Raw genomic sequence first — 19745 nt, 5'->3', positions numbered from 1 at the left:
TTACCTTCCTTCAATTGGGCGAACTGGCGGTGAATCGAGGAAGTACAGTACATACTGACGAAACTAAAATGAGCTCTAACATGGAAATTAAGCGTTTCCGGACACACGTCCACATAACATCTTTTCTTTATTTGTGTGTAAGGAATGTTTCCTGAAAGTTTGGCCGTACCTTTTTGTAACACCCTGTATATATACAGAGTGAGTCACCTAACATTACCGCTGGACATATTTCGTAAACCACATCAAATACTGACGAATCGATTCCACAGACCGAACGTGGGGAGAGGGGCTAGTGTACTTGGTTAATACAAACCATAAAAAAATACACGGAAGTATGTTTTTTAACACAAACCTACGTTTATTTAAATGGAACCCAGTTAGTTTTGTTAGCACATCTGAACATATAAACAAATACGTAATCAGTGCCTTTTGTTGCATTGTAAAATGTTAATTACATCCGGAGAAATTGTATCCTAAAGTTGACGCTTCAGTACCACTCCTCCGCTGTTCGATCGTGTGTATCGGAGAGCACCGAATTACGTACGGATCCAAAGCGGACGGTGGTGGATCTTAGGTACAGCAGAGACTGGAACAGCACATTACGTCCACATGCGACCACCTTTTTATTGGTCTTTTCCACTGACGCACATGTACATTATCATGATGGGTGAGGTACACGTACACACGTGGTTTCCGTTTCCAATTACGGAGTTGAATTGAGTGTGTCCCTACACGTCAGGCCAATAGATGTTCAATGTGGTGGCCATCATTTGCTGCACACAATTGCAATCTCTGGCGTAATGAATGTCGTACAAGCCGCAGTACATCTGGTGTAATGTCGCCGCAGGCTGCCACAATACGTTGTTTCATATCCTCTGGGGTTGTAGGCACATACGGTACACATCCTCCTTTAACGTACCCCACAGAAAGAAGTCCAGAGGTGTAAGATCAGGAGAACGGGCTGGCCAATTTATGCGTCCTCCATGTCCTATGAAACGCCCGTCGAACATCCTGTCAAGGGTCAGCCTAGTGTTAATTACGGAATGTGCAGGTGCACCATTATGCTGATACCACATACGTCGACGCGTTTCCAGTGGGACATTTTCGAGCAACGTTGGCAGATCATTCTGTAGAAACGCGATGTATGTTGCAGCTGTTTGGGCCCTTCCAGTGAAGTGAGGACCAATGGGGTGGTCGCCAATGATTCCGCACCATACATTTACAGTCCACGGTCGCTGTCGCTCTACTTGTCTGAGCCAGCGAGGATTGTCAACGGACCAGTAATGCATGTTCCGTAGATTCACTACGCCATGGTTAATGAAACCCGCTTCATCAGTAAACAGGTAGAACTGCAACGCAGTCTCTGTTAATGCCCATTGACAGAATTGCACTCGATGATTAAAGTCATCGCCATGTAATTTCTGATGTAGCGACACATGAAACGGGTGAAAGCGGTGACGGTGCAGTATGCGCATGACACTACTTTCACTCAGTCCACCGGCTCTCGCAATGTCCCGTGTACTCTTGTGTGGCTTCATGGCAACAGCAGCTAACACACCAACTGCACCCGCTTCTCCTGTGACGGTCCTGTTAAGGACCCGTTTGCGTGCTACGACCATACCTGTTGCATACAGTTGGCGGTAGATGTTTTGCAAGGTTGCGGCACGTTGGATGCTCTCTGTCCGGTTACCGTTCTGCATACACCCTGCAGGCTTCAGCTGCATTTCGTCGACACTTGCCATAGATGAGTATCATCTCCGCCTTTTCAGAGTTCAAATACACCACGGTCACAGTTCCTACAATACTACACTATCACAGACGTCTGGTAACACGGTGTACTGCAATAGGTCTGCGTGCGGAGACGAATGCAGAATAACACTAGCAGCAAGCGCTACATGCGGACACTGCAACAGCTAGACCAAACCACAACAGTGCACTACAGCCACACTCGTAAACACGGTCGTCAGCGTAAATATGTCCCTGCAGATGCTGCTCGCCGACCGTGGCCCGTGTTTGTTACAACACGCAACTAAACGTCGGAGGTGTCAAGCGTTAACTTTAGGTTACAATGTCTCCGGATGTAATTAACGTTTTACAATGCAACAAACGGCACTGATTACGTATTTGTTTATATGTTCAGATGTGCTAACAAAACTAACGTGGTTCCACTTAAAAAAAAACGTAGGTTTGTGTTAAGAAACATACTTCCGTACATTTTTGTATGGTTTGTATTAAACAATTACACTAGCCCCTCTCCTCAAGTTCGGTCTGTGGAATCGGTTCGTCAGTATTTGATGTGGTTTACGAAATATATCCAGCGGTAACATTAGGTGACTCACTCTATATATATATATATATATATATATATATATATATATATATATATATATATATATATATATATATATATATGTGTGTGTGTGTGTGTGTGTGAGAGAGAGAGAGAGAGAGAGAGAGAGAGAGAGAGATAGAGAGAGAGAGAGAGTGTATAGCGGAACACCTAATATCGCTGTATTGCTGTTAAGTGTCAATGGCGTCTCACAAAACAGCACACAAGCAGTAAAAAAAATTCTACATATGAAAAGCAAAAATTATTATATAAACAAAATTGCATCAAATTTTGTAATAAAGTTACGATAATACATACGCATATAATCATAGAAAAATCATGTCAATAAGGAAGTAACTCAAAGAAAATTTGAAGTTCCAACTTGGCACATGGTTAACATACTTCTTCTTAAACTGAAAGAACAAAATTGAAAAAGAAAGCGAAACTAAATACACATATCACAGCTATTTTGCGATATGACTGTTGATGATATACTCATTGAACTACATATTACTTGTATACACATTCTTATGAAACATTTTAAAGGCCCTAATTATGTGTATTATGCACAGCACATCATACACACCATTTTTTCGCCCATATAAACTGATATCGTCGTATTCGCAGCATAGAATATGGAAATGGCATCGTAATAACTGAATCCATTATTACATTTTGTATCTTCCATTGTCAGTATTGTTATTCGGTACCAATATGTTCCAAAATGCCGCGTCGAAAAAGTGATTTTACATGGGGTAATATCTCGAGTTCTATCGATCTCAGAGATAATATGACAAGTGCTATGGATAACCTTTGGTCTAGGACCGTTTGTATACCTATCGGAGGAACGGGCATACTGTAGCTATGCTACAGTACAGTTTCAAAATTTAAACATTACACATTTCGTCCAGCCCATCAGACTGAGCAAATCGATAGGTTCCTTTGCATTAGGTGTTGTCTAAGGTGAAGTAAAGAAGCTGGAACGTGGACTGCGGCAACTGGTTCCCCACTTTTCTGTCAGAGTCTATTAAAGGGAGATTTTCGCCCTTTCTTGTGATCCGACTGGAGTATTTCTCCACTTGTTACTATTACCATTATTACAGTGGCAGCAGTAGAAGCATTAACAGTGGTACTGCTCTTATTAATTTTATTAGTTCGTGTCCAGAAGCATTTATTGACATTCTCGCTACATATGGTCAAATGATTTTTAATTATATTAATACTAGTTTATTACTATGTGCCACGTGAAAATTATTGAAGTAGAAAGTGCAGTAGAGAAGGCCCAGGGCCCTAATCTGGTCAGGTTAAATAAATAACTAAGTCAGTGTTGTCAATAGTTGGCGGCGTCAAAGGTACAGTTATATTCTTCAAAAACTGTGGATTTCCCTTAAGAAAACTTGCGGAAGTATAAGAAATTTGAGGTGAGTTCAGTGTTATAATCAGTCAGGTCCAAGGAAGCCATGATCCCGATTGTCGAACTAGACCAATATTTTTCTGGGGTATTTTTGCCTAGAAGCAGTGATCCCTTACTCCTTTGGGAATCCAGATAACTGCTACAACCTACACTTCACCAGCTGCCTCTGGAAAGACTATGCATTTCAGCTACATCAGTGCCCTGTGATGGTAGCTTTTCACAAGGTGGACTCATATGCACCGAGAAAAGAAACCGACTCACTTCGACTAAAACTGGTCATATTTTGTTTATAAATCAGAACACTAATTAATTTCTTTTTCTTAGACACATTATATTGTCATATTGATTGCGACCAATAACAGTAGATAACTTCAGGAGGTGGAAAATTACTTTCTGTTGTATTGCAGTTTTCATATCATATTTTGTTTTCAGTGCAGTTATGCAACAGTAAGAGGAATGAGCTTTATTTTTGTGTTTTTCAAAGTTGATAAAAACATTCAAAATTTTGTCGTGATATTTTCAAATTTCACTGATAATGTAGGAATGTTCGGAAATTTTAAAACTAGATAGAATGCAAAGGAAATTTATTAATAACCTGTTTTCTTTCAACCAGGTGAAGATAAAGCAAAAATATCCATCCATTGACCTTGTGTTAGAAATGCAAGTCGCCATCTTTTAATTTATGTAAGTGAATGGTGATGGGTCATGAAAAGTAGCTAGTTCATTCCAGTGAATGAGTAGTTTTGACCTGATTCCTGAAGGGAACCATTATGGCGACCTTTACTGTAGCGGCCGTCAATTTACAAGCTGTGTAGAAGTGAAGCAGGCATCATCTTATAGCCTGTGTCGCTGTCACTTGAGCATCAACTCAGAGCCTGTGTTGTCGTGTTCTGGACGTCAATTTACAGCCTAAATCGTTTTATAGTAGGTGTCGACTCATAGCCTTTGTCCCTGTCTCTGGGCTTCAACTTACTGTCTGCGTCGCTGTGTTGTGAATGTTCTCTCACAGTTTAGTTACCGTGTAATAGTCATCTGCTTACAGCCTGTATTGTTGTTTGGTGGACATCAGCTTACACTCTGTGTTGTCGTGCATTGCATGCCAATTCAAAGCCTCTGTTGTTTCGTAGTGAGCGTCAACTTAAAGCCCGTGGTATTGTGCAGTGGGCGTCAATTTACAGCCTCTGTTGTTGTGTAGTGGTCGTCAACTTACAGACTGTGTTGTTTCTTAGTGGAGGGCAACTCACAGCTTGTGTCGTTGTGTAGAGGGGTCCAGCTTAGAGCTTTTGTCGTTGTGCGCAGGGTGGCGATGCGACACATCAACGAGGCGGTGGACAGAATAAAAAAGCGGGGAGCAGCCAACTTGTCAGCTGGAGAACTCAGCGTGCTGGAGAAGCTGCTGGTGTCCAACGACGACCCGCGCGTCGCCATCGTGATGGCGCTGGACATGATGTTCGCCGGCATCGACACGGTACAGTGCGGCCACGCTGCATGTGCATCCGTGTCTGGGTGGGTGGCTCCCTTCCTTGTTGTTCACTACCTTTGCTGAAAATGTGTCGCCGCATAATAATCGTTATGAATCATACCCAAGACTTAATCATAATATAATTATTATCACTTCAAAAAAATTGAACTTACATAATTAATTTTTCCAGTTGTTTTCAAGTATATGTCTGCTTGTCATAGAAGATATTGCAATTCTCACGCTGCAGTTCCATGGCACATCGTTAGAGGAACGAAATAAAATGGCCCACTAGGTTGATAATCGTGCGGTAACTCGTTTTCTGCATTTGAAGGGGAACAATTCTGTAACAATGCATGCTGAGATGATGGGATGTACGGCAACAATGAACTATTATATGACTTAATGGTTTGTAGTAGTCTACGTGGAGAACGACATGGCAGACAATTACCTGTGAAGAACCAGGAATTACAAGAGAATCGGAGTGTTGACAATCGAAATGATAGTGCAAAAATGTGGAAATCAATCAAGGATCAGTTTTCAAAATCTTGTATGAAATTTTGAAAATGATAGATTACCCTCCTGTTGTTTTTCAGTTACTGCTAACATGTGTTAAGAAAGCTTTCCACACCGAAATGCTGCAAATTTTGCAGCAGTATTATGGCAACCTAGGTGACTTTTTTTGACACCAATCACGATGGACGACAGCTGGCTATATCACCATGATCCTTAATAGAGAAGGAAAGCAAGTAATGGAGATATTTGCATTAATTTCTAACGAAAAAGGGAAGGACCCAGCCATCACATGGCCACGTGACGCTTTCTTCTGTGACTACCAGGTGGTGCTCGTAAGAAGCAAACTGTAACAACATACCAAAATCTCTTGATGAGGTTACAGTAAAGTGTCAAGATGGAGCCTTGCAGGAAGCTGACTAATGGGCTGTTTTTGCTCAATGCCATCAATCCATACATTCTGCACAATAAACAGTCAATCATACTGCTTCTTTGGACTATCAAATTTTGCCTCACCGTCGCATTCTTTTGACATGGCACACAACCCCATCTTCATTGTCCCTCAGATGAAAAAACCACTGCGTGGTTGGCATCTCCAGGATGCTGAAAGGTGGTTTTCGAGGTGAACAGCCAAAGTGCACACTTCTACAACCGAGGTCGCTACCTAGTCATCCATAGGGGGGGGGGGGGGGAGGGGGGGGGGAATGCGTAGCACTGGAGGATCAGTATATGAAGGAAAGTAAGACTGTCATCAACATTCATGATTGTAATTTGATTGACTTGAAATGGTAATTAAAGTTTTAGTAAAACCACTCGTACGTTGGGTGTATCTAAAGTAAGTCTGTTTTTATGTGGCGCCGGAAGTACAGGGCGGCTGGAGGTAGCGGAAATTTTTTAATTAACTCTCATAAAAATGAAGAAAAATTTTGATGGTTTTATTGTTTAAAGCTAAAAGCAAATTAAATTCCATTAATTGACGCAATAACAAAAAGTTTCTCTCTAAAAATTAAGAGTAAAATAATGGGCATTCGAACGGATGCATTCCTGAAGGAAATGCTGAGATTGTACGTGGAACTTTGAAACATTTCCTTCTGATTGCAAGGATTTCTTCTCTAATCCCTGTTTTTGGGGGACTGGTGTGCACTTTTCTGTTGAATTAGCCTTACAACGAAAACAGTGGCATACCGTTCAACAAGGTCCTAACAGCTGTGGAACGGCTCTCGTTAAAACTATGGAGTCTTGAACTTCATCTGCTATAAAAGACTCAATCATATCCATATATCATTCACGTGCTGCAGACATTGCATTCTCCCTCTCGTCCTTAAAGAAGTAAGGGCGCATCGCAACTTGTGTTATTATGGCGCGGTATATGTAACTTTTACGCCGTGTAACGGTCGTTTGTGCCGTTCGATAGGGTTTCCAGGCGCCTAATATCTGAAATAGTGATTGTTTACATAGCCGCTGTCTGATATGATAAGGAGCTTCATCCGATAAAACAGATTGTCAACAACACTTCAGTTTCCATTAATTTTTCCATTTTTTTAAAATTGTTGTCGCACCACTTTGTCTGATGGTATCAGTTCCTGTACAACCTCAATGTTTAAGGATAATACTTCAAATCTCTGTGGAGCATCCTACTTGGCAGTCCAAATGACAACTTAGGTTTACATAAACCAATCTACAACGTTTGCTGTGAGTTTGGCATGTCATACATTGACCGAAAAACCAGAACGATGGAAGTTCGATGTGTGGAGCACCAACGCCTCACTTGGCTAGAGCAACCCAGTATACCCGCACTATCTGAACACTGTCAGGAAGAGACGAAAATCCTGACGCTGATTCCCAGCTGTGGTTCAACAACAAAGTTAGGAAACTACTGCGGAAGCAAAGAGAGCTTCGCTCCAAGTTTAAACGCAGCCAAAACCTCTCAGACAAACAGAACTTACACGATGACAAAGTTAGCGTAAGGAGGGCTATGCGTGATGCGTTCAGTGAATTCGAAAGTAAAATTCTATGTACCGACTTGACAGTAAATCCTAGGAAGTTCTGGTCTTACGTTAAATCAGTAAGTGGCTCGAAACAGCATATCCAGACACTCCGGGATGATGATGGCTTTGAAACAGAGGATGACACGCGTAAAGCTGAAATACTAAGCACCTTTTTCCAAAGCTGTTTCACAGAGGAAGACCGCACTGCAGTTCCTTCTCTAAATATAATCGCATAGATGAAAAAATGGCCGACATCGAAATAAGTGTCCAAGGAATAGAAAAGCAACTGAAATCATTCAACAGAAGAAAGTCCACTGGACCTGACGGAATACCAATTCGATTCTACACAGAGTACGCGAAAGAACTTGCCCCCCCCCCCCCCCCCCCCCTCCTAACAGCCGTGTACCGCAAGTCTCTAGAGGAACGGAAGGTTCCAAATGATTGGAAAAGAGCACAGGTAGTCCCAGTCTTCAAGAAGGGTCGTCGAGCAGATGCGCAAAACTATACACCCATATCTCTGACGTCGATCTGTTGTAGAATTTTAGAACACGTTTTTTGCTCGAGTATCATGTTGTTTATGGAAACCCAGAATCTACTCTATAGGAATCAACATGGATTCCGGAAACAGCGATCGTGTGAGACCCAACTCGCTTTATTTGTTCATGACACCCAGAAATTATTAGATACAGGCTCCCAGGTAGATGCTATTTTCCTCGACTTCCGGAAGGCGTTCGATACAGCTCCGCACTGACGCCTGATAAACAAAATAAGAGCCTACCGAATATCAGACCAGCTGTGTGGCTGGATTGAAGAGTTTTTAGCAAACAGAACACAGCATGTTGTTATCAATGGAGAGACGTCTACAGACGTTAAAGTAACCTATGGCGTGCCACAGGGGAGTGTTATGGGACCATTTCTTTTCACAATATATATAAATGACCTAGTAGATAGTGTCGGAAGTTCCATGCGACTTTTCGCGGATGATGTAGTATACGGAGAAGTTGCAGCATAAGAAAATTGTAGCGAAATGCAGGAAGATCTGCAGCGGATAGGCACTTGGTGCAGGGAGTGGCAACTGACCCTTAACATAGACAAATGTAATGTATTGCGAGTACATAGCAAGAAGGATCCTTTATTGTATGATTATATGATACCGGAACAAACATTGGTAGCAGTTACTTCTGTTAAATATCTGGGAGTATGCGTGCGGAACGATTTGAAGTGGAATGATCATATAAAATAAATTGTTGGTAAGGCGGGTACCAGGTTGAGATTCATTGGGAGAGTCCTTAGAAAATGTAGTCCATCAACAAAGGAGGTGGCTTACAGAACACTCGTTCAACCCATACTTGAGTATTGCTCATCCGTGTGGGATCCGTACCAGATCGAGTTGACGGAGGAGATAGAGAAGATCCAAAGAAGAGCGGCGCGTTTCGTCACAGGATTATTTGGTAACCGTGATAGCGTTACGGAGATGTTTAGCAAACTCAAGTGGCAGACTCTGCAAGAGAGGCATTCTGCATCGCGGTGTAGCTTGCTCGCCAGGTTTCGAGAGGGTGCGTTTCTGGATGAGGTATCGAATATACTGCTTCCCCCTACTTAAACCTCCAGTGGAATTCACGAATGTAAAATTAGAGAGATTCGAGCGCGCACGGAGGCTTTCAAACAGTCGTTCTTCCCGCGAACCATACGCGACTGGAACAGGAAAGGGAGGTAATGACAATGGCACGTAAAGTGCCCTCCGCCACACACCGTTGGGTGGCTTGCGCAGTATGAATGTAGATGTAGTGGATCATGAAAGACACGATTGAAATCAAGCTGTCGGGAAACATAATGAACTCAGCATGTCAGGTCGGAGCACCCTCCGTTGGCGGAGGAGACGTTGGACACCAGTAATCCAGCCGCGAGCGATAGCGGGCTTGGACGAAGACACGGGCGGGCATGGCGGAACGCGGCGGCTGTTACACTGGGGCGAGTGATGGGGGCAGGGAGCAGCAAGGCAGGAGCAGTTCCAGCGAGAGCTCAGTGCAGAAGGGATACCTGATAAAGGCGGCGAGCGACGTCGACGAAATATTGTGTCAGTCACAGACATTCATCCACCTGAAAACCTCGGAAGAATTAAGTTATCATCAGCACCGGAAGAACATAAGAAGTTACAACAAATTTCGTCACAACAGAAAAGTTGTGACAACCGTTTTTCGGGGCGCTAAAGGAATCATGTTTGCAGGTTTTACGAAAAGTGACAAAAAATTTTGACTCACAGTGGAATATACACTGAAGAGCCAAAGAAACTGGCACACCTGCCGAATATTTTATAGGGCCCCCGCAAGCACACAGAAGCGTCGCAACACGACGTGGTATGGACTCGGGTAATGTCTGAAGTAGTGTTGCAGGGAATTGACACCATGATTCCTGCAGGGCTGTCCATAAGTCCCTAAGAGTAGGAGAGGGTGGAGATCTCTTCTGAACAGCACGTTGCAACGTATCCCAGATGTGCTCAGTGATGTTAACGTCTGGGAAGTTTGGGGCCAGTGGAAGTGTTTAAACTTAGAAGAGTGTTCCTGGAGCCACTCTATAGCAATTCAGGACGTGAGGGGTGTCGTATTGTCCTGCTGGAATTTCTAAAGTCCGTCGGAATGCAAAACGGACATGAATGGATGCAGGTGATCAGACAGGATGCTTACGTATGTGCATCTGTCAGTGTCGTATCTAGACGTATCAGGGGCCCCATATCACTCCAACAGCACACGCCTCATACCATTTCAGAGCCTCGACCTGCTCGAACAGTCCTCTGCTGACATTCAGGGCCCATAGATTCGTGAGGTTGTCTCCATACGCGTACGCGTCCATCCGCTCGATACAATTTGAAACGATAGTCGTCCGACCACGCATCATGTTTCCAGTCGCCAACAGTCCAATGTCTGTGTTGACGGGACAGAACGAGGCGTAAAGCTTTATGTCGTGTTGTTATCAAGGCTACACGAATGGGCCTTCGGCTCCGAATCGATGATGTTTCGTTGAACGGCTCACACGCTGACACTTGTTGATGGCTCAGCACTGAAATCTGCAGCAATCTGCGGAAGGATTGCACTTCCATCACGTTGAACGATTCTCTTGAATCGTCGTTAGTCCCGTTCTTGCAGGCTCTTTTTCCGGCCTTAGCGATGTTGTAGATTTGATGTTTTACCGGTTTCCTGATATTCACGGTACACTCGTGAAATGGTCGTACGGGAAAATCCCCACTTCATTGCTACTTCTGAGATGCTGTGTCCCATAGCTGATGCACCGATTATAACATCACGTTCAAACTCATTTAAATCTTGATAACTTGCTCTGTAGCAGCAGTAACAGATCTAACAACCGCTCCAGACCCTTATTGTCTTATATAGGCGTTGCCGACCGCAGTGCCGTATTCTGCTTGTTTACGTATCTCTGTATTTGAACTCGAACGCCTAGGCCAATATCTATGCAGCTCAGCGTATTAATAATACTGAGTAGTGCCATTCAAGTGACATGACTATGCTCTGCAACACTCTGCCCGGAAATGATAACAATGTTGCTCCAGTTCAAATGCGAAATTTTTGAAGATGTGAAATACAGCCTAGACGTGGTTCCAACTGATTTTAATGTCTTCATGTGCGCCAACAATTGGCGTAGTTTCAGCGAGAATTGCCAAGGACTAATACTCGAAAAAGGATTACGTGGGACACCCACTGATTAAGCATCTAAATGAAAAATCACAATAGACTAAAACTACTAACTGAACATGAGGATTTAATCCCACCATTATCACACTTACACACAACATCCTGCTCTGTATCAATTCTATTCATATGATTTATGTATCTACCTGTTCGCAGCATCCACATTTCCATATTTTTGAACATCATACACTTTGCCTCCTTTCCTACACCCATTCACACTCTTCCAACTAAATCCTGCATCGCCTGACAAAGCACTCACATTTGTTCAAACACCTGGACTACGAATCCTGATCCCCTCTCCCCCCATTTCCATTGTACTCCCTCCTCAAGAACCTGACCTGATGTCAAGCCTCTAGTAGCATACGCAAAATTCCTTACATCACCACACACTCCATGTCTTTTCCTACAGCAATTCTGCTGCCTTCGCTTGTCGGACCATGAATTCAATCCTGATATCTGCCCATCCTATCAAATGCAACATTTTCTACTACTTTACAAACATACTCTACTACTCGACAAATGTGACTTTGTTCTCAACCTCTACCACCATCTTCTATGTACATCCCATCCCTTGACCCTAGCGAATGCTCGTCACACATCCTCTTTCACATCAAATCCTCTCAAGTCTCCGCTACATCCAACTCTCCTATCTGGAAAATATTACTAGGAACTCACAGAGCTCCTCAGAATAATCAAGATTCCACACTTGACCAACAACTCATCAAGCTTCAGGTTACCGTTCTCTGTTCTTATCAACATACATTATGGTGTTCTGATTGTTTTAACCGTCGTGGTCATTGTCTAGCAACCCACTCCTCTGGCGAAATGTAAGGTTAGTAAGTTCCACATTACATATTCAGGATGATGTGGAAGGTGTCAGTTGAACAAATTACTGCGGTGACTTATATGTACAGTACAGAAAAGATTTTAAGGAGAAAAAAAATATAATCCATATCCAAAAGCACTTCTGTCTGTCTGACTTTATTTTCAATGGGCAAGTTATCAAATTATCAAATAGTTTTACGAAAGTTGGGTTATCTTCCCTTGTAGCACTTTACTGATGACTATCTCTTACTCTCAAACAACAACGTATTGTTGGCAACAAATTTCATGAATGCGTAACTGCACTGTTAGACTACTGTTAATATTTCCAATTGATGGAAGAGATCCACGTAAAATTTACACGAGTCTACTCCACATATAATTCTAATTACTCTCTTATCTGCAGTGAATGCTTTTTCACCTTAGGGAGGAGTTACCCAGAGTATTATCCCAAAGGACACCAGTGAACGAAAATATCTAATAACTTCCTGATTTATATTACTCTTATGGCAAAAGTGGCTGAACCTAAACACTTTAGTAGTTGTACTATATGCTTTCTTTTTCAATATTAGTTTTTGTCAATATGTACTCCCCATAATAAGTAGATAATAAAAACGTCTGGCTTTGCTTGTGTGTTTATAAGTAACACCGTGTCTACATATTGTGACTCAAAAGTCCTCAGACCTGTTATAGTTTACGTGTGTCTGGGAGTGAGTGTGTGACTGCATATTGGTTCACCGTAGTACTCGACATTTCCAGACGGCGACCTCCGTTGCCACGGCACTGTACTTCCTGAGCAAAGAGCAGAGGGTCCAGGAGAAGCTGTACCAGGAGCTGAAGGCGCAGCTGCCGGACTCACCCTCTCAGCCGTTCACTGCGGACACGTTGGAGGCCTGCAAGTATCTCAGGGCCTGCGTCAAGGAGTCCATGAGGTGAGCGGGCAGGGTTGCTGTGTGTGTGCATATACTGTGTGGGTGGAGCAGTCCTTGTAACATTTCTATCGATATGGTTGCTGTAAGTTGTGACAAGTCCTGCTGCTAAAAGTAACCATATCCTTACTGTACAAGATCCATAAAAATTAGAAAATTGGTCACTATTTGGATACTTCCAGAAGTATGATGATTTATTTGTTAATGCGAAACTGGTCAGCAGAAAAATAAATGCAGTCTGTTATTCCCTCATATAACCATGCAATCTTAATGACGCTAAAGGAGGTTATGTAAGAATCGCGTCAAATGAAAGAAACTGATGGTGTTCCTCCTACTGTCGGTACAACACTAGATTTAATGGATGGCTCCATAGTTCTGTCAAATCAGTGTTGTTCTTGTGGCCTTTAGTCCTATATTCCGATCCAGCTATCTACGCCAGCCTATACTGTACAAGCCTCTTCATTTCACTTACTGTAACCTACACTCCTTGGAACTTGTTGCTGTACACATCCCTAGGTCATACTCGACAGTTTTTATCTTCCTCATTTCCTTGCATTACCAAACTGACGATTCCATGATAACTCAGGATTTGTCCTATGAACCCTCCGTTTGGTCAGGTTATGCCAGAAAATTTCTTTTTTTCCAATTTCCATTCATTACCTCCTCATTAGTTATTCGATTTACCTCTCTAATCTTCCAGAATTTTCTGTAGCACGACTTTTCAAGCAACTACTCCGTTCTTGTCTGAACTAGTTATTGTTCGCATTTCACATCCTTAATTCTTTTTACTCCAGACAAATACCTTCATAAATTACTTCTTAACATTTAAATTTGTGTTCAGTCTTAAAAAATTTCCCTTTTTTACGAATGTTTTTCTTGTTATTCCCAGTCTTCATTTATATCCCCGACTTCTGTCCTAAGCAGTTATTTTGCTATTCAAGTGTCGTAACTCATTTACTACTTCTAGTGTCTCATTTCCTTATGTAATTCCCTCAATATCACCTGATTAAATTCAACTACATTCCATTTCCATACCTTTACGTTTGGCCATCTTCTCTTTCGAACATATTTCCAGGACTCTATCCATTTCACTTAACTGCTTTTCCAAGTGCTCTACAGCTTCTCAGAGAATTACAACTTGCAGGTTTTTATTTCTTCTCCCTCAACTTTAATTTTCTATCCAAATTTGTCCTTGGTTCTCTTTACTGCTTGCTCAATGTACAGACTGGAGATAGTCTACAACCTTGTATTACTCCCTTCTCAAATATTGCTTCCCTTTGTTTCCTTCGACTCGTATAACCATAGTGTTATGTCTGTAAGACATAATAGATAACTTTCCGCTTTCTGTATTTTATTTGTGCTACTGGGTTCCAGTAAATTTCTTCAGTGTCTTTCCCTAAATAAAAGCTAAAAAATGCAGGTTTGCCTTTATTCAACTTAACTTTTAAAATAAGCCATAGGTTTAGTATAGTCTTGAAAATTCCTACATTTCTCTGGAACCCAAGTGATCTGTCACAAGGTCAGCTTCTACAGCAAATAATTCGTTGCATTGTTTGCAGCCATGACGTGATAAGCTGATAGTTCGGTAATATTCACACCTGTCTTCTTTGGAGTACGAATTATTACACTGTTCTTGAAGCTTGAGGGTATTTTGCCTTTTTCGTAGATCTTGCACACCAGGTGGAATGGTTTTGTCATCCCTAGTGGTCTCAAGAACCTCAATAATTCTCAGCAGGTTTATTTCGACAGAAACCTTTCTTCTTGCAATATCATCTAATTCTTTCCCCCTTTCTAAAACATTGCACAAGTTAATTTTCCTTGTTTAGCCCTTCGGTACATTACTACCACCGTTCAGCGTTGCCATCTTTTCTTATTAATGGATCCCATCAGAGCCCTTGATATTCATTAACATGGTTCTAATATTTCCAAATGATTCTCATGTGTCCGACAACGACGATATAAAAAATTTCCAGGCAACAATTAGTCATCGAATTTATTTATGAAAGATCAGTAGTAGGTCTGCTCCAGTGTGGACTGAAACAAAAAGTAAGTCACTTATTGAAATAGAATAATAGTACTTCTGGTGGCTGAAGGCTGGCAAGGTTGTCATTGAGACTACGTTCATTAACCACATACGTTATACAAGTCTAAGTCCTTTATGGAGCAAAATTGTCTAAGTTCGGTGTGTAGCCGTTTGAAAGTAAAACAGGAATAAATGTACAAGTCCACAAGTCTGCTACAAAGACCGATTCCCCGTCTTCTTTGGCGAGAAGGCGGCTAATGCTGTTAAGTCCAAAGCTGGTAGCTCTTGGGTCACGAAGACAGTAGTGAACGGTAATGACGACATGGAGGAGCCTCTCGAGTGAGAATCCAGATTGATGGAATCCTTGCATAATCGGTGCTTGGCTCAGGAAATTCACTAGTAACAAACTGGCCTGATCTGCTGATCATTGCCTTAAATATCACTCGCCCCTAGGATACAGTCAGACCTATTTTCGGTCATGTGTCTTGTGAAAGGTAATAGATCCATGTAGCCCACGGCCTCTAGCGGTGATTGGGTCGTTTCCTGGTGGATGGTCGAAGCATGGTTGTCTGTCTTCTGGAAAACTCTCGCCTGTGGGTTAGGTATCTTTAAAGTACTGATGTGGTGTTGGTTGCTGACATCGCAGGCGTTTAGCCTCTGTACAGCTGATTATTTAATTTTCCTATATGCAGCATCTATATTTCCCATAGTCATGCGTGCTTAGGCAGCCTTTTATTTATCCTCAAACTGTTTCGGTATAGACATTTTACACTTCGCTCTTTTAGTCGTCAGTATTCCCTCTTACCTGATTTATTGCTAAATTGTTATACATTCTCTTACGACAAGCTAAATTCATTATCAGAATGAGATTTTCAATCTGCAGCGGAGTGTGCGCTGATATGGATCTGCCAGGAAGTTTCATATCAGCGCACACTCCGCTGCAGAGCGAAAATCTCATTTTGGAAACATTCCCCAGACTGTGGCTAGGCCATGTCTCCGCAGCATCCTTTCTTTCAGGAGTGCTAGTTCTGCAAGGTTCGCAGGAGAGCTTCTGTTAAGTTTGGAAAGTAGGAGACGAAGTACTGGCAGAAGTAAAACTGTGAAGACGCGGTGTGAGTCGTGCTTGGGTAGCTCAGTTGGTAGAGTACTTGCCCGCGAAAGGCAAAGGTCCCGAGTTCGCGTCTCGGTCTGGTACACAGTTTTAATCTCCCAGGAAATTTAAATTCATTATATTGCGTGGTATCCTATTTGAGCCTGTACTGCCTTTATTATTTCATCTCTCAAAACTATGTGTTCGTTTCTGTAGTGTTCCTATCTGCCGTTTTGGTCAATTGTGGCCTCTCAACCATCTCTGTATTCTTATCTCATCTCCTCAATTTCATTTCTTTCTCCAATCTCAGAGTTTAACCTGCAGCTCATAATAAATGGACTAAAGACAGAGAACATTTCTGTGCTTGAAATTCTATCCAGTTTAAAATTAGGTTTTCAGATCTTTTTATTGCCGTTGTACAATTTGTCTGAAACTTCTTGCTGCCACCAGATCTCTTCCACATACACAGTCTTCTTTGTTGAATCTTAAACTATTACCGTCAATTCTGTAATATCTTCCCTAAAACTTTGTATATTTTAAAGGTTTTAATAGTTCTTAAACGCAGCATCCGCTGCTAACAGCTTGTTTGAATCAGCTGCACTTCTTTACAGTAGTGCAGTGATTTGTCCGTGCTGACATGTTGGCAGACTGCATCCGGTGGCGGTGGGGGGCGGCCGAAGGGTCGTGGTGGACAACCTGGTGCTCAGCAACTACCGTATACCTCGAGGGGTGAGTAGACAGATCTGCGATCAGTTGCTGCTCTTCATACTGACACCGTCTCTCAAAAACTGCAGTAAAATTTATTATTCACTGGAGAACTTTGAGGTTTAAGACCGGCACCATGATGTCTAAAAAAAGTCTGTATTCTCTATCGATCTACACATTCAAATTCTATACGTTCAAATTTTACTTCATCTGTGAGTAAGGAATAAGTGTGATTTATTCTTGATGCTCATCTATCAAATTCTGATAAATTAGAATTTAGTGAATGAAGATATCAGTGTAAATTATAGTAAATTATAGTAACGTAAAATATCTTACCACTAGGATTCAAACTGACTACATCTAGAAGGAGTACCAGCGATCTTCTTTGTGGAGAATATTCCCTGGAGCAACACTTCTTTTGATATGTGCATAAACTTCCATCGTATCTCCTATCAGAAGTCGAAAATGTCATGAAATTCTGGCACACCTCACGAAGGTTACATCTCTTTTTCTGGTAGAACTCACTGTGTGTGTGTGTTTGTGTGTGTGTGTGTGTGTGTGTGTGTGTGTTTGTTTGTTTGTTTGTTTTGCTTCTGGTATTGAATAAGTGCTGTTGAACTGTGACATCACAGAACAGAAGGATAGAGATATACAGGGTGGTCTGAAATTCTCCTTATGAACTTCTAGGACATGTAGAGCCGTAGTGAGTACAGAACATTTTGAGTAGCAACCCATGTCCAGAATCGTATCGTATCAGTTCTACGACAGTTTCAAAATTCAGATGTGTACCTCGTCAACGTCTGCTCAGGGCAAGAGAAACGTCTCACAGTTCCCTGTCCTGGTATGCAGCAGGGTAGACACGATGACGTGTACTACGTCAAACAATCCTCAGATGTCACTTACTGTCCGCTTTGCTGTGAGACCGAGTCCATACCTGTGCATCACCTACAGAGAAAACACGGTGTAGTACACGTTGAGGAATACACAGACATGCTCCTTGTGTATAGCCAGGCTGGAGGTAACGCAAGAGCTGTTAGACGGCTGTATCACGAACGTTTTCCACACCGTCGCACTACATCACACAAACTGTTTTGCCAAAGTTACACAACGGCCACAAGAAACGGGTACCTACACCGTGAGAAGGCAGGACTTGTAAGGAAACTGGTTCTCTATTTCTGAAAAAATACCCTTTTAAATAACAAAACATGACCTATACAAGGAATCTGACTACCACTGTTACTCATGGACGAAACAAAAACAATTGGCATAGTCTTTTTCAGAACGTGCAGAATAAGGCGTCAATTTTAATCTAAATATGGAATGACAATGTTTACGTAATAAAAAAATAAAATTTTAATCTAAATATGGTATGCCAATGTTTACGTAATAAAAAAATAAAATAGGTAATTCAGTACAATTATTATATAGATACGATAAATCACTTTAACGGGGTCCAAATGAACAATTAAAGTCGATGTAATTCCAGTAAACATGCAAAAGGGAAAAAAAATATTGTCGGGGCCTACATAAACATCGCGCATCTGCAAGATGCCCACGAAATACGTAATTTTGTTTTGAAGCTGACAGACAATGAGAAAATAGCTGCAAAATTACTATTGATCAGTTTCCAAGCAGTAATGGCGCACAGCATCGGCTGGTAATATACATAATTTTATGGTAGCTTATTTTACTGCACAAAAAATAAAATATGTACTTCCTCCAAATGAATTTACACCCAAACATTAAAATAAAATTGTGATGAGCAGCAAAATGTCTGAGAAGAATTTTGAAAGAAAATTATTAATTGAACATTAATTTGCCGGGTTTTCAACACTCTCAACAAGACGAAATAATGGAAAGAATATTTATTGGAACTAAACAAAATTGAACATTGATATTGTCACTATTTTAAAATAGATAATTTCACTGCAATTGTCTTTAATTTTGAAATGAGAGAGAGCGTAATAATTTTCTTTTAATGTCTTAACTGTTGCTGCAGGCAGTGCGATGACGTCAGCGGTGGTCCACGCGGATGATGTGTGAACTTAATCCTGGTTCGTGGCGTGAAGATAATGATGAATCCTCCTGCTTCATTAATATTCCTGTTACGGCGATGGTCCACGACTCCGTTGTAGTCGAATCAGCTGGCAGCACTGGCGCAATAATAATAGTTCCAGTCTGTGCGTTGTCGTTACGAGCGCGACGTTTTATTATTAAAAGTTTATTAATCACGCGGTGCGGGTAGGTCGGAATTATGCAATGTCTTTAGTATTTACGATATATAACCGGTTAATGCCAATACTTCGCACAGTTCTTTCACCGTGTTGCCACAGGAAAACAGTCACATGAGTTTATCACTATAACAGTCCGTTAAGCGTCAGTTCAATTTACGTCGTCGTCTTTAAGACAGTTTGGATGATATAATAAATGTTTCTTGGTCAAATCACAGCACTGGTCTTTTACTTAACATTTTGGTTTGTTCCACTTTCACGCAATTCTAACAGTTAGTGTCCCCATACGACAATGGTGTCTGGTCCACGGCTAATTGTCACAAGTTCACACAGTAAGTAAAATCGTCACCGCTAACAGTCGATATATTTTCAGGTATTACTGTTCACTTAATAATGCGCGATCTCCTATTAACACAGCGGATGCACTGTAATTAATTGTTCCCCCGCGTATCACCGTCTTTCACGCCGAACTTTGCAACGTTTCACCACCCGTGAACCAGCCACGATACCACAACAACTCGCACGCTCTCTATCGATA

The 19745-nt window shown here is 41.7% G+C and overlaps 1 protein-coding gene across 6 annotated transcripts in view; it reads left to right on the top strand.

Annotated features, from left to right (window-relative positions):
* LOC126267421 (probable cytochrome P450 301a1, mitochondrial) overlaps nucleotides 1–19745 on the top strand; it is a 114134-nt gene that overhangs the window by 74147 nt on the left and 20242 nt on the right. For all 6 annotated transcript variants that reach the window (XM_049972669.1, XM_049972674.1, XM_049972673.1 and 3 more), the window contains 3 exons: nucleotides 5043–5211; nucleotides 12989–13161; nucleotides 16919–17000. In XM_049972669.1, the coding sequence (XP_049828626.1) occupies nucleotides 5043–5211; nucleotides 12989–13161; nucleotides 16919–17000 (424 nt within the window). The remainder of the gene's footprint in view (nucleotides 1–5042; nucleotides 5212–12988; nucleotides 13162–16918; nucleotides 17001–19745) is intronic.

The sequence above is a fragment of the Schistocerca gregaria genome, chromosome 4 (genome assembly GCF_023897955.1).
Source record: "Schistocerca gregaria isolate iqSchGreg1 chromosome 4, iqSchGreg1.2, whole genome shotgun sequence".
NCBI lineage: Eukaryota > Metazoa > Arthropoda > Insecta > Orthoptera > Acrididae > Schistocerca > Schistocerca gregaria.
The sequence above is the reverse complement of the archived record's forward strand: the minus strand, read 5'-3'. Positions and strand labels throughout refer to the sequence as shown.